Source organism: Asterias rubens, chromosome 4, assembly GCF_902459465.1.
Source record: "Asterias rubens chromosome 4, eAstRub1.3, whole genome shotgun sequence".
Lineage (NCBI taxonomy): Eukaryota > Metazoa > Echinodermata > Asteroidea > Forcipulatida > Asteriidae > Asterias > Asterias rubens.
The window spans coordinates 4,640,233-4,656,120 of record NC_047065.1 but is presented as its reverse complement, the minus strand read 5'-3'; the positions used below and the strand labels follow the sequence as shown (position 1 = coordinate 4,656,120).

At 38.6% G+C, this 15,888-nt stretch overlaps 2 protein-coding genes across 8 annotated transcripts in view; both read right to left on the bottom strand.

Annotated features, from left to right (window-relative positions):
* The window catches only part of LOC117289133 (maestro heat-like repeat-containing protein family member 1), a 53,039-nt gene extending 45,402 nt beyond the window's left edge, over window positions 1–7,637 (bottom strand). For all 3 annotated transcript variants that reach the window (XM_033770113.1, XM_033770114.1, XM_033770115.1), the window contains exons 1-4: window positions 7,377–7,637; window positions 5,823–5,968; window positions 2,025–2,156; window positions 366–528 (exon numbers count right to left, since the gene is read on the bottom strand). In XM_033770113.1, coding sequence (XP_033626004.1) covers window positions 366–528; window positions 2,025–2,156; window positions 5,823–5,968; window positions 7,377–7,434 — 499 coding nt within the window. In that variant the 5' untranslated portion in view covers window positions 7,435–7,637. The remainder of the gene's footprint in view (window positions 1–365; window positions 529–2,024; window positions 2,157–5,822; window positions 5,969–7,376) is intronic.
* Window positions 7,638–9,061: 1,424 nt separating this feature from the next.
* Window positions 9,062–15,888, bottom strand: part of LOC117289016 (hyalin-like) — a 42,299-nt gene continuing 35,472 nt past the window's right edge. For all 5 annotated transcript variants that reach the window (XM_033769915.1, XM_033769916.1, XM_033769919.1 and 2 more), the window contains 5 exons: window positions 15,019–15,270; window positions 13,898–13,984; window positions 13,366–13,398; window positions 11,961–12,059; window positions 9,062–10,478 (listed from right to left, as the gene is read on the bottom strand). In XM_033769915.1, coding sequence (XP_033625806.1) covers window positions 10,273–10,478; window positions 11,961–12,059; window positions 13,366–13,398; window positions 13,898–13,984; window positions 15,019–15,270 — 677 coding nt within the window. In that variant the 3' untranslated portion in view covers window positions 9,062–10,272. The remainder of the gene's footprint in view (window positions 10,479–11,960; window positions 12,060–13,365; window positions 13,399–13,897; window positions 13,985–15,018; window positions 15,271–15,888) is intronic.

The following is a 15,888-nucleotide window of genomic DNA, read 5'->3' as shown; positions in this document are numbered from 1 at the left end:
TGGATAAAATTGTGCTAGCACTGTATACTCAGTACTTTCCCGAGTCCTGTGAAAAAATATCACAGGCATGTTACTCTGGTGGGATTCGAACCCACAACCCTTGCAATTCTAGAGCAGTGTCTTACCAACTAGACTACCGAGGTTGCCCGGTAGCTAGAGGCAGTTCAAATCCTATGATTCGGGGACAGTACTGAGTATACAGTGCTAACACACATCGGTGTATGGGTAAAAACCAACAAAATTAATATTCTTTATCCCTGATGCAAATTTTTTTATTGTTTATTTATTATAAATTTTGCACCTACACGTATAGCGCTCTAAATGTTTATATACATACGGATCTATCTCTATAGTCAACAACTTACTATTGGCTGTGGCCAGATTAGCCATCGTGTGGATGACGAAATAGTGTGGAAGCGCCCCCGGCTGGAATTTACGCACGAGCTCCTCCATGACCTCATTGCAGTATTTATGACCCAGAGCTACCAGGACACCGCTAGCCGCTGTCTGCCACTCCGGATTCACCTCCTGGAAAACCCCAGAATTATAAAACATGAAATATTGCAGAATTGGTCTTTGCTAACAAAACATTTGCTGGCAGTGTAAACACTTTATGTAATCCACCATATAACTAAACTGACAAACCTGTAAAAGTTTGATATTGATCGGCCATCTGGGTCACAATAAAATAGTAAAATATGAATTACTCATTTTGCATGACAATGATTCAGAAGAAAATTAATAAAACGCCCACTGAGCGATAGATACCAAGCGGGAAATTAGTTTTATTCATTTCTCATCAAACCTTACTTGATAAGATCCATCAACTGTTAATAGTGTTGACAATTTTGAGAAAGGATTCCCCTCAAATGGTTTAGATAATAATTGTAATAACCAATTCTTATACAACGCATTTCACAATAACCGTATCAATGCACTTTACATTAGTGCCCTGGTCATAGGGCCTTAACATCCCTTTTAATATTTCTCAGCTCCCTTGGGAGTATACAACCTGGGCAACAGTTTATATCGCTCCAAAGGCTTTTTCCATTCACAATATCAACCTCTACCCTCCCTGGGACCCATTTTATACCCCTGGGTGAAGAAAAGCGAATATAGTATTTAAAGTATCTTGCTCAAGGACACAAGTGTCACGACCGGAATTCAAACCCACACTCCGGTGACTGCACCAGAACTTGAATTCGATGCTCTTAACCACTCGGCCATGACACTCTACAAATTGTTCACCCAAAATATTTGAATCTGAGAAACCATTAATGCGTAAATCATTCCTCATGAGCGCTGCAGCCAGAGATGCGGTTGGTACCTGCTAAAAATGTAAACCAGATAAACATCATGGACAGATTTGACATTCCGGTGAAAGTACAGCTTTATGCTGTTCGCTCAGCAAGTACGACATTGTATTCAGCTGCCGTGAAATACAACCGTTCATGTTCACGATTAAATTTCAACGATCGTGCACATGAAAAGAAGGCAACAGGCACTACCAACCTGTACTGTCGGCCCAACTTCATAACGCCTGCAAGCACAGAAAACATGCTTAGTGTAAAAACTTTTGCCTAGCAAATGTAGGTTACCAGACAGAAAACCATACAGTTACCATTGCTTTGACTGGTATCCCTGTCCTTTCTGGCTTAGCATAGAAATTTGCTGAGCAGATTTTGAAATTGGGCACTGGAGGTTGTAAACGAAAAGTAAACACAGCAACTATCTTTATTCCTATGTACATTCAAAATTATTGCTGCTGTTTTAACATTGCTGGGACTGGCCTCTCAGTCATTTCGTGTTATGCCTAGAAATTTGCTAAGCAGATTATGAAATTGGGCACTGGCAGTTGCAAACAAAAAGTTAACAACGCAACTATCTTTAGTCCCATACAAATGTATTCAAAGTTGCTCATTCACATGCGACCAAGATATGTGTACGCATACACAGTTCAGATAACTTGACTCATTTTACTTGTTCTAGAGTTATTTAAATGTCTTGGGTGGAAAAAACCCCACCTTAGCTGATGTGAGCTCATCGGACGCAAGTTTGACCAGGTCAGGGATGAGGGGTAAAGGCACTCGGTCTAGGGTGTCCTTTAAGACTCGCTCCATGGTCTGCAAGATGACAACTCGATGGTCCTTCTGGAGCTGCTCAAAACAAGAAAACAACACCAAATTTAAATTAAAACTAACAAAAACAGAAATTAAACTTTTTACACAAATTCTCTCTAGTAAAGGCACTGGACACGTTTGGTAATCATCAAAGACCAGTATTCTTACTTGGTGTAAATGTATCCCAACTTATAATGCATGAAATAAACAAACCTGTGAAAATTTGGGGTCAGTTGGTCATCGAACTTAACAAAACGCTTTGATTCTGGGGGTCCAGATGAGCCGACTTCGTAAAAATGTTGTCAGAGTAAAAATCTCAGTAGCTGACTTGAAGATTTCTATGTTTCTGTTGAATCAAATGCTGCTTGGGCGGGGTGTGTGTGAGCGCATGTACGTAGACGTGAATGGGAGTTGTAGTACAAAGAAAACCGTTTGTTATGAGCCATTCAGCCATGGCAGACAGCTTGATATCAGAAGTATCAAAGCATCAAGTGAATACTTTGCAGTAAAAGAATAAGTTTATTCATACAGAATTTAGAAGATGCTTAATTACTTTTAATGCTTCTACTTGGAAGTTTATATGCTTTTACTTTTTGCTAGTACTTGTCAGTAATTACTACTTTTTATTCATAATTGACCCGTTGACCTGAATTTCCTTTTAAATTGTGAAAAAAATATGTATATATTTTTGAATACATTTTCAGGCATGTACCGCCCGGTATGGTTCGTTTGTGAAAGGGCAATGGCACCAAGGCAATTTCCTCATTTGTAAAGGGCACCCTAATGAGGTTGTAAGTTTCTACTGTTCTAGAGCATTTCAAAGGCACCAAGGCAATGACCAGGGGGTATGGAGGCAATCGTCTTCGTTGCCTCTGTGAAGGATCACGCCGGCATTTCGGAAGTTGAGATTCAAGTTCCGATGAACATGTTTGTCCTATGCTTCAGAGCCCTAGATCATGTATATGATGTAAAGACAGCGTTGATGCAAGTACATGTACATGTACCAGCATTTGTAACCGGCCCAAGGTAACTTGAAATTACTATACGTAGCTCATGACACGTGACTGACTGAACAGGCCTATGATAAACAGTTTAAGCAGAATTATTCTGTGAATGACAAATGATATGACCAACCATCTGTGACTGAGTTTGAAATATAAGGGTACTGTACTGTACATATTTATCTGGGTTTTTTTGTGATGGTTCTCTGAATATAAATAGCAAAATATGTCATAAAAATCACTCAACCTTACAGGTTGATTGTTTACAACTGTTTCTGTACACATTTTATATATTTTTGTTTTGAGTTGGGTGTATTTTGTTTTGATGTATAAACGTACATTTACATGTAGCACACATCTATGTTTTGCTTTTATAGCTTTATTTACTCCGCTTCCTTTATAATCAGACATGCAACTTTCTAATTGCAAAAATAAAGAGGAAATGGCCGATTGTCTATTGTACAATGTTTTTCAGTTTTCTATGGTACTGGGGTTTTTTTAAGAAAAAGAGGAAATCAGCTGATCAGCCGAAATGTTGCATGCCTGTATAATAATTGTTGAACCGTGTTTAGCTATGTGCAACATTCAACAACAGTGAGCAATAGGTTCTCAACAACCGTGACAGTGCTCCATTTGCCAGTAAAAATCCAATCAGACTTGGTTGACAAAATCCTTAAAAAAGGGGGAGTATTGATAAAGATATATTATTCAAAAATCTCTTTTCTGTTTTTGCAAATGAAAAAAGAAGAGCCTTGTTGCGTTCTTAAGATTAATTTCATTTTGGTTGTGGGAAACCAATGAGCAGCACTGTCAACAACTAAGAAAATCTCATCTTCAGTAATTTGGTTATGAAAAAAAAAATAATGAAAAGCAAATTTTAAATGAATGGGTTACTGTGAATGTATCCGTCTGACAATAAAATACAGTAGACGATTAATACTTTTGGTTTCATAAGTGATCAACAATGCTCAGTAGTAATAGATAATGAGGTATTTTCACAAAGCACTGTACACCACTAATTAGGCCTAATCCACTGAATTTTGCTCTGTCATTCTTCCTTGATTAAAGACACTGGACACTATTGCTAATTGTCTCACTTGGTGTATCTCAACATATGCATCAACTAACAAACCTGTGAAAATTTGAGCTCAATTGGTCGTTGAAGTTGCGAGATAATATTTAAAGGAAAAACACCCTTGTCACACAAAGTTGTGTGCTTTCAGATGCTTGGTGTTGAGACCTCAAAATCTAATTCTGTGGTCTCGAAATCAAATTCGTGGAAAATTGCTTCTTTCTCAAAAACTACCACTTCAGAGGGAGCCGTTTCTCACAATGTTTCATTACTCGTTTAATGACAAGTAAGGTTTTATGCTAATGATTATTTTGAGTAATTACCAATAGTGTAAAGTGCCTTTAAACAAATAAAAAATGCTGCACAGAGGAAAGGAAATGTGTGCATGAGCCTACATGTAAATAACACACAGGTTCTTTCAGTGGATACCGAAAAGAGGAGGGGGGGGGGGGGGTGGGAAGTCAGTGACAATAACAAAGAGTGGTGTTGATCAATGACCACACACAGGCGTCTGTGTGTCTTTCATACACCCTGGCCTTTATTTGGAAAATTATTGTTTTCGATTGGCACCTTGAGTTCTTGCTGCACCAGCAGATAGGTCATTGTTGGCCACCAACCTCCTACAGTTTAGCCTTCAAGGCTGTAAGACGGAGCAACCCACTGAAGAGTGAAGACTGAAGACTTACTTCAGTCACCCTACTTTTTCTTCTTTTATTTTAGCAGATGTTTGTACTGCAAGGCATGTCAAGCACATTGGACTCAAGCTCTGCCAGTACGTTTCAGGGCCCAATTTCATAGCGCTGCTAAGCACAAAAATTTGCTTAGCATGAAATTTCTTTCTTGATAAAAACAGGATTACCTACCAAACTCCATTTGTTGCATGTTGGTTCTTACACTTGTATGCAGCTGTTGTTTGCTTGCCCTGAAAATCACGTGGAAATTTGGTTGGCATTCCTATTTTTATCAAGGGAGAAATTTCATGCTAAGCAAATATTTGTGCTTAGCAGCGCTATGAAATTGGGCCCTGGTCTTGACACTTAGTGTCCTTAATAACACAAAACACAATGTCCACAGATTTACATTAAACTGACACAGTTTGAAGATAATGATAATAGAAGGCTTCCCTTAAAATATTACTTGCTGTGGTGCTGTAGTTTTTGAGAAAAAAGTAAAACAGTTTCATGAAAATAGGCCTACGTATTGTATGCTAAAATAGTTTCTGTGACTTGTTTTACTCATTTTTTAAAAACAACAGCACCTCAGTAAGTGATATTTTAAGGGAAGCTTATTATCTTCAAACCCTGTAAGTTTAATGTAAATCTGTGGGCATTGTGTTTTGTGTCCTTTAACAGGCCAACTTAACCTAACATTTCAGCGGGTTCAGCTCATGGCAAGATCGACATCTGAAACCATGGCACTCTAGAGTCGTTCTGAACAACTGCAACAGTCAATCTTTTGACTTCTAGCACGTCAAGTCGCTTTTAACTGTTTCCAGACGTCAAAGTTTTCATGCACTTAGTTCAGAAATTGGTTTGGCGCGACTCTTGAGACCCTGAGTCTGAAATGGGTGTACATATTAAGATGATAAATTTTTACAGAAAAGAGGAAAAGGGGGAGGGCGGAACCAACCTTGCTATGTTTGCGTAGGTAGTTGTGACATGAATGCAACATCAATGCAGGTTTCTTCTTTCCAATGTTTACAAGGGATGTAGCGATGATTGTACGTACGCCGGCATTCTTGTCGTAAGCTGTGTCTATCATAGCCATTACCATGGCTTAATAAGAGAAGAAAAATATTACAAAATTATTAAAGTGTTTTATTGTTCAGGGAAACTAGGCTACAGAAGTGGTAAGGAAACAGAAGTGGTGCTTTGTGTACTAAAACATATGGACACACGTCTGGGAACCAGACGTCTGATTCCCAGATGCGTGTCCATGTTTTTGGACAAAGCACGGATCAAGTTTTTTTTTTAATTCTAGGACAAACGTGTGCAGATAATTCTCCTTGTCCTGAGAAAAAAATAACATGCGCACGCGTTCAGCAGAGTTCGGGGACAATCTGCATTTGTAGTGCAGTGGTAAAACGGAATAGTTGGGGACTGAATTACGTTAAGAATTTATCATTTTTTACAATTTTTGAGATTGCGGAGTGGATTCTCTGGTCGTCCCCTCGGACATTGAGATATCAAAGGACACATAGAGGCTAATTTTGGCCAGTTTAAAAAAAAATAAAAAAAGAGAGATTTGTGATTCCAAGATTCATTGATTCTGAACCATGATTGAACCATCATCGTTTAACGCGTGAGAGATATATGAGGTTACGGGAGAAGATAGCCGGACGAAACCGAAATAGTTCTAGTAGTATCCCAACTAGCTAGGCGTGACTGTGTGAGGGAAAAGATTGGTATTGCAGATAGGGCAGGCGTGAATCCTACTTCACAGAGGCAATGAAGATATTGCCTTGATGCCCACTGGTCATTGCCTTGGTTGGTGTAATTTAAACGCTCACAGTAGAAATTGACAATTTCCTCATTAAAATTAGGCTGCCCTTCACCACAAGAGAAAATGCCTTATAAAGTGCCCTTGCCCTTTTTAAAAATGAAGCATACAGGCCCAATATAGGGATAGGCTTTGGTTACAACACATAATAAGGCAGTAGGATTTATCGTCTTTTCAAATAGTTGCGATAAAGTAACCCTCCTCCATAGCCCATCTTGCTGAGCTGTGGTCTCATCACTGTCACGTGACTGTCACGTGACAGTGATGAGACCGATGTTAAAAGCGGAGCCATTAACAGCTCAACAAGGTGGGCTACCCTCCTCCAGTGTCCTCCTGACGGCGGGGAGGGTAATTTATACCACTTAGACTTACTTACAGGAGGGTTACAGGGTTTTACTCCTAGAACTATTTCGGTTTCGTCCGGCTATCGTCTCATAGCCGGACGAAACCGAAATAGTTCTAAGACTAGGAGTACAGGAGGGTTACGTTATCGTAACTACTTTTCAAAAAATCTATTTCATTCATGTAAAAACTACAACTAAACCTTTACAGTTACATGTACCTTATTTTAGGCCTACTGACACTTGAATAAGTATGGGTTTAATGAAATAAAATAACACAACAAATTAAAATGTTCACGAATTAGATGCAGCGATGAAATTTCCGAAATGTGTCCACACTTACTGTCGATTTGACCACCAGTGTTGAAGCTTTCGTCTTCCCCAGGTAACGGCATGATCATGCAAGATAGTGTCCCGGACACTTTGACAGCTTTGAAAGAAATTTACATCAAAGAAATGCAATTTTTCACTGGTTTTCCTTCCCCTGCTTTTATAACAAAACAGCCACCCACATCCTCACGTTGAATGATGGTTTGTTCTGTATACCGGTGGTTTGTTGACGTACACGCACACACGCGTCGGCTGGCACTGGCCTGGGCATCGTTTCGGGGGGACACTCACGCACCGATACCACCCACGTCAGGTGACTATACGTCCATACTGGCCCCTACGACTATTTTATGAAACGTTTTCTGGCATGCTGCGCATGTTTTCTCAGATTGTGGGCGGGGGCATGTGGGAGGGGTAAGCAAGTGATCCATTTTTTTGTTTGTTTTATACAATGGAACTGCCCAACACGAAACTAATAATACATGTAAATTATAATTCTCACCTCATAACTATATTATGTGGGTTTCATGGGGCTGAACAAAAAGGGTCTGGTCATTCTATGAATAATTGTTCTATAAAAAGGTCCCTTACAAACCTCAGCTGACCAATATCTGCACTTTTTCTCTTTTTCTTTCTTCAAAAAAGACCATGTCAGAATACTAATGTATAGGGAAACTAGACTTTAGGAATTGAAGCCTCCACAGACTGACCATCAGCACTGAGCGCCTGCTTTGGTCACATGCTTTCTGAATTTATTTTACAGCTTCCCTTTCCCCCGTTTCTGTACATTTTTTTTCGTCATTTTTATTCTGTTTCAGAGGATAGATTTTTCGCAGTGGTCTTAATGTTATTCTTTCTGATGAAAATAGTGGTAATCAACAAATCCGGGCCTTCATATTATTGTTTTCGTAAAGGCGCATAGTACGATCAAAAACGAAGTAGAAATTGTGTTAAATATTAATGAAGTGCGAGTGTAAACAGCTATAAAGGTGACTTACGGATCCGCCAAATTCGGCCCTTCCATGATGGCATATAACACAGCCCAACTTTAAAAAAATGAAGGTTTTAATATCAGATCACCTCTTGGAAATGTGGGCGCTTTTCCCCATTTCTTTCAAAGGCATAATTTATGCATACATGTAGATTTGAATATTATAGCATGTCCTGGCTTTCACTTTTATCCCATTTTTATGATAACAACGGATGATCCCTGTATTTTCTCTTCTCAAAAATGTAATTTTTCAAGTTAGGCTGCTTTGTCAAGGGCCATGTTTTAGGTCAAAGCGTAGTCCCATAGGACAAGAGAAAGTCGCAAGAACAAGACTGCAGATCAATAATGGACAAGGATGATGACAAAACAATGATGAAAATGTAAATGAAAACTATCAGCAATAACGAGCAAATGACCTGCAACTATATTGCTAAGCTACCCAGTCATTCAGCAGACAGAAAAAAAATGTTGACCGCATGGGCTTCCTGCAGCAAATTTCAGTTTTATCTTAATTTTGACAGCATGTTTTTTTCATGTATCACTGGCAAAATAACACCAACAAAAATACCCACACTTTATTTAACTAAAAAGGTCAACTTCACAAATTTTGTTCGCACAAGCCCCCTCACAAGGTCAAAAATACTTCATAGTGGAAAATTCAGGAAAGACAAAAAAACAAACAAAGGAAGCAACTACAGAAATTGTGATTTGTTTTTTCTTAGAAAAGTGACTATTTATTACTTCAAGCTACATAGCAGCACAGTTATGTGCCGAAAATACATTAGATCATTTCACGGGCACAGTAATTATGCCACAAGATACTTAAAAATTCAGACAGGAAAAAAATACTTGTTTTGTCCAGCAAAAATTAATATGGGACCTCCTGCATAAAAAAAATATAATATCATACTTTTGGTGCCAAGATTTGTAGGAAATAAGTCATTGAGTCACACTTGTCTGCATGTCAACAACAATCAGATAGTAGCTATCTATAGTAACTAGTTGTAGGCCCTACATGGATCAGTATGAATTAAGCTTCCAATTCAACAATCTGTATTGTAATTCGTCTCAGTCGTTTCGGATCTGGTTTTCTACTTTCACAGACATTTCAAAAAGGACTTTTTCTTAGAACCTGGCAAATGGAGTAAAACTGAATTTACTTTGAACATCAAAAAGTAGGAATTAGGCTTCCAATTCAACAATCTGTATTGTAATTCGTCTCAATAGTTTTAGATTGGTTTTCTATTTTCAGAGACATTTCAAAAAAGACATTTTTCTTAAGAACCTGACAAATGGAGTAAAACTCAATTTTCTTTGAAAAGACGATTGGTTTTCAATATGCCTTTATATGAACAGAACTTTAGAAACTTCTTTTGAGTCTCAAATACTGAAGACTAACCCTGCAACTAAAGGGACTATATATTAATTGTCAATTCATAATTATTGGAAGAGGCCCATGAAACTGATGATACAGCAGGCATGACAATCTCTGTTAAAGCTTACAGAATTATTGAAAATACTTGTTAAAAATATTAAAAATCTATCAACAGCATAATCCACTATACATGTATATGTTAAAACAGCCAATTGAAGTAAATCGAAAAGGAAGATGTGATTTGTTTTACCTCAATAAAAAAAAAGTGCAGTGGGTGTTTATATTTGTTGCAACACTATTACCAACAAAATGTCAGGGTCACTTCTATACAAACATTTTTTTTTACACCTGCAAAATATACAAAATAAGAATTCAGTTTACAAAACGGTATACAAATAGGTTAGAATAATCCATTACATAGACATAAAAATAAGAATTTGTTAAATAAAAAAACTGTTAAAAATGAGCATACATTTGTTCATCTAAAAGGAAACTACACTGTTAGAGGTTTTTACTGTATTCACTTTTTCATTTTTTGTAATCTTAGTACACGAGGGAGGCCTTGTCGACGCTGTCCAACTTGGAGGAGGTTCGTGGGGCCATACGGCAGATTGTTAAGGCCAAGATGATGATGATGACTCCCAGGATGGCCATGACCGAACCCATCATCCACTCAAAGTAAGAGCTGGTCGAGTGGAACACCTCCAGGGTATTGAGGTCGCTGGTGTGCTGCTTGGTGATCTTCACTTCTGCAAAGGGGTAAGACAAATATTGACTTTGATTAAAGGCATTGAACACTATTGGTAATTACTCAAAATAATTGTTCAGCATTAAAAAAATACTTGGTAACAGGCAATGGAAAGCTGTTGATAAGATAAATCTTTGTGAGAAACAGCTTCCTTTTGAAGGAAGGTAGTTTTTTTCGAAAGAGGTAATTTCTCTCTAAAATATTTTATTCTGATAAAGACTTCAAGCCTTTTTTGGCATCTTTCTTAAAGTCCACAAATATGCGCAAAAAGGGTGTTTTTCTTTTATTATTCTTTTGCAAATTCGATGACCAAGTGAGTAGTAAATTTTAGTTATTTTATGCAAAATGGTACAACATCATACGAGCTTGAGACTAAAACATAAATCGCCCTCAGTTTCCCCAAAAAGATGAAAAACGTAGTCACACCCTTTTAGCAAGACAGGGGGCCACTAGTTATTCGATTATGCTAACGATCTAAGGCCTTGCTCTAAAGCTTTTTGCTAAGCAGCCAACCCCGCTAATAAACTTTGGGTTTAACTTGCCCCTAGGAGAAGCTTAAGTAAAGGAATGTTACAGAATTGGTAAGAAACAAAAATCGTGAAGATCACAGATTTACGTAAAAATTACACGGTCTAATGATGACGATAGTTGAAAACATTCCTTGAAATATTTCTGTCTGAAATGTCATATTTGATGAGAAGTAAATAATCTAACTTCGCGTTTGGAGTTTATCGCTCAGTGAGCGTTTTATTCATTTTTATTATGGCATCGATGCAATGCAAAATTTGTAATCGGTTTTTCACTGTTCTCTCGTGACCCAGATGGCCGATCGATCTCGAACTTCTACAGGTTTTTCAGTTTATGTATATGGTGGATTAGATAAAGTGCTTACACTGCCAGCAACTGTTTTGTTAGCAAAAACAAATTCTGTAATGTTCCTTTAAGCATGTATTGACATAATGTATATTTTTGATGCATTAATGGTAGCAATCACAACGAGTATCTATAGTCAAATAAAGCTACACCCAATCACTCATTTAAAAATTCTAGTAGTCACATCTGAATGGAAGAAATATGAGCATTTTAAATAAGTGGCTTGCCCAGTTTTGAGAAGTCCACATGACAAGTTGAGAGGTGGTGTTTATTATAACACCCCTTACCAATATTCTGCCTTTTCATTGGTTTAGAGCGCGTCACATGATATGTCTTAGTTTTACTAGACGATGGCCGTGTGATAGTGCATCGGTTTGCCGTGCGCTAGTCCGAAGACTATCACTCGGTGATCCCCGGAGCAATCTATTTTCCCTCGGCTTCGCCTCGGGAAAATAGAACGCTCCGGGAATCGTCTCGGGAGTCATAGTTTTAACCACAGCACTCGAAGCAGTCAATATTTGTTTACTAGGCTGCAACAGTTTGTACGAGACAATATACACTGAACTAGTGTTAAGAGTGAGCCCTATTGTAACCCTGGAATAAGACGCACCTTCTTCACAGATGATACCAGTGAAGTTGCTTGGGCAGGCACATGAGAATCCCTCGTCGTTGTCAGCGCAGACACCTCCGTTCTTGCAAAGACATTCCTCTGAAAACCACAAACAAGACAATTGTTAAGTGAACATTCTTAAAGGCAGTGGACACTATCGGTAATTACTCAAAATATTTATTAGCATAAAACCTTTCTTGGTGAAGAGTAATGGGGAGAGGTTGATAGTATACAACATTGTGAGAAACAGCTCCCTCTGAAGTGCCATAGTTTTCGAGAAAGAAGTAATTTTCCACGAATTTGATTTCGAGACCTCAGGTTTAGAACTTGAGGTCTCGAAATCAACCATCTAAACGCACACAACTTCATGTGACAAGGGTGTTTTCTTCTTTCATTGTTATCTCGCAAGTTCGATGACTGATTGAGCTCAAATTTTCACAGGTTGGTTATTTTATGGGTATGTTGAGACACACCAACTGTGAAGGCTAGTCTTTGACAATTACCAATAGTGTCCACTGCCTTTAAGGTTTGGCATGTACTCCTGGCGCATAGAAAGAGACAGTCCAGCATGTGAGAAAGAATGGTCTGCCAAAGTGTGTTAGGAGCAGGGGATGCTAAGGTGCTTTGAAACACAAAACCGTTTTTGTTTTTTCATCACTACTTTTAAGATCGGATACAACTTTTGTTCCTTTAATCCAAGATTGCGCTCAGAACTTGAATTTTTGTGAAAGCCAGTGTTGTAGGCACGGTGGGCAGTGCTGGGCAGGTCTGCCCAGAACTAACAAATGGCCCAATACACCGTGCTGCCCAGCACAGATTTTGCCCCAGATTTTGCTTATCAGCAATGATGGCCCCATATCTATACATGATAATTTGTTGTTGAACCGCTCCGTTGGTGGACTTAAAATGATACAGAGCCCCTCACAAAAAAGTGTCTACCTACTACACTGTTGAGAACCATGTGGCGTCTTTAACCAAGATATTAAAGGCAGTGGACACTATTGGTAATTACTCAAAATAATTATTAGCATAAATAGTTGACAGTATAACACATTGTGAGAAACGGCTCCCATTGAAGTGACACAGTTTTCGAAAAAGAAGTAATTTTTCACGAATTTGTGATTTCGAGACATCAGATTTAGAATTTGAGGTCTCAAAATCCAGCATCTGAAAGCTCACAACTTCATGTGACAAGGGTGTTTTTTCTTTATGTATTATCTCGCAACTTCCATGACCGATTGAGCTCAAATTTTCACAGGTTTGTTATTTTGTGCATATGTTGAGATACACCAAGTGAGAAGACTGGTCTTAGACAATTACCAATAGTGTACAGTGTATTTAAACCAAACCAGCAAAACAGTGTCATTACAGGGTCACATTTGATACAAAGTTAAAATAAATTTACCTTGATTTGCATCTCTTCTTCTCCTTAGGGTCGCTGTAGAAAAAGGGGAAACATTTTAAAAGATGATAAATAGTTGCACTACAAGAGCATGCAGCAAGAGGCAAGAAGACATGAAGGGAGTTATACCTTTGGTTTTGTCACTCATAATACAAATGTATGCAGAATATTTCATTTAAGAAGGTGATAGAGTTTATGAGATATCAACCCAAAATCCAGCATTCTTGTCTAGGCAGGAAGAATAATCCGTAATTGGAATATACAATATGAGAAACGTATCCGACAGTAACGTTTCCCAAATTCAAACTTTCAGGGGATAAAAACTTATATCTTTTACCATTATACACAACGTTTGATTCTCAACACGCTTTATACTGTATACCATGAGACTTATTCCAAGTCAGTTTTTATTGCCATTCATATTAGGAGTGGTTAAAAAAAAACAAAAAAACATCTATCGTCCCCAATTGGGAGCAAATATGAGGACAGATTCATTGAATGTAATCTGTGAAACTATCACCGGAGGTTTACTTACGAAGACAAAGGTACTCGACGGGATCACTGCGGTAATAGCAATCCTGGCTGACAGGGCAAGGAGAGCTGGAGCAGGGATTGACTGTGGCTGTAAGAACAGAAACAGATAATGTTTACACCATCAAACCAGTACTATTTCATAAACTTCTTGTCTTCAACCATGGAGGAAGGAAGGAAGAGAAGGAGCTCTTACGACCCGCAAAACCGCAGAATAACAAAAGAATACCCTGACAAAGCCCCTGTCTGACCAGTGGAAAAAGATCGGAGACCTCCAGCTGGACGGCCGATTAACGAGCGGGATTAGATCTCTTTGTACAGAACCCGTGGTACGGCCTCTCTGCACCGTTGCCTTCGTGTAAAGTTGAATCATTGGAGACAAGAATTGTGAATACACACGTTTTCATAAACCATTTGTGGCGTTTACATGGAAATATCATGGCATATTTTTACATTTTTTGCAACTTTCCGGTCACTAGCTGTGGATAAAAATTTGAGTATAAGCACACGAGGGTGGTTGGTATTCAATTGTGTTCATCGTTTAGGTGTCCGGTAGCGTCCAAAAATAGTTTTTCCTCTATTATATCCATACGACATACAACGCCATAGTTTGGCGAAGAACTAAGTGCGCACGCGCAAACTCACATACTGTATGCCAGGTCGCCCATTGTTTGTGTAAGGTATGTGGGTGATTAAGAGGTGCCGTTAAACGACCGCGGTACCACGGGTTCGACTTTTGAAGTCCCTTCGTTCGAACTCCTCCTCTTTCTTCCTCCATGGGTAACTTACAAAATAAATATACTAACCGAAATAAACCAGTCCATATGTGCTTTATAACACACCTCAGTCTTAAATGTGAAATAAGAAAAGAAATTTAGAAAAGAAAGGAAGATCTTTTAGTAGTGCTGTTCAGGGCTCACTTCAAGAGAGGGCGCTGTAACCAGTGGAAAAGTAAATGACTAGTGCCCGATCGGGCACTAGTTCCCCCAATACTTGCGCACACGATCACTAGACTATATAAAAGACAATGAAAATACGACCATTGATAATATGCTATGATAATAACCCCCAAGTTAAAAAAAAAGTGGTCAGTTTCAAAATGTCAAATGTGAAACACAAACTTACATGCAGCGTTGACAGTGATCAAAAAGGAGCAAGTGTCCTGGTTGCCGGCAGAGTCGGAGAAGGTGTACGTGACTGTTGTTTCTCCCTCGGAAAACGATTGTCCAGGCTGGTGGGTCCTGGAGGTGGAAACGGCTCCACTGTTGTCGGTTGCAGTTGGCTCGACCCAGGACAAGGCCACTGAGGTGCTGCCCGAGGCAAGAGTTCCAACCTGATTAGCTGGGCAACCACTGATGACTGGTGCTTGATTGTCCACTGTTCGAGGAATACAAAAATAGTTAATAAATTAATCGAATAGAGAAATGGAGAAATAATTGAATAGAGAAATAGACGTCGTTTATTGAAAGGGGGGAGAATATTGATAAGTTTAGAGTGACAACCCTTATCCCACTGCAATGTAAGTAGTGAAAAAGGTGCATGTCTATTATACAGGGATGTGATAGGCTGTTGAGTAAAAGAAAACTGAACTCTAAAGCACAAAGCACGAAAGCAAGTGAGCTTGAAAACTTGAGCATGAAGCCCATTTATTAACAATTATCTTTTGTTTTAAAATCCCTTCTCTACAATCTGGTGCATTATAACATGGTTATATCTCCATTTCTTATAGAGTTTGATCTTTAAAAAAAACCACAAAAAACAACCAGAATTCCACGTAAGAACAGAGAAATCACATCCTTGATCAAAGGCAGACTTCCAGTCAACCCTCCTTCTCAAGACTGTTATAAACAAGCTCTGATTATAAAGAGTACATGTACATAAATCTCATCTCTACAGCATATTCCTAGAATTTGACCTACAGTTTACATTCAAACCACCCTCTGTTGACCAAACACTGTATACGTCGTGTTTCGTCGGGCAAAACGACGCGTAGTC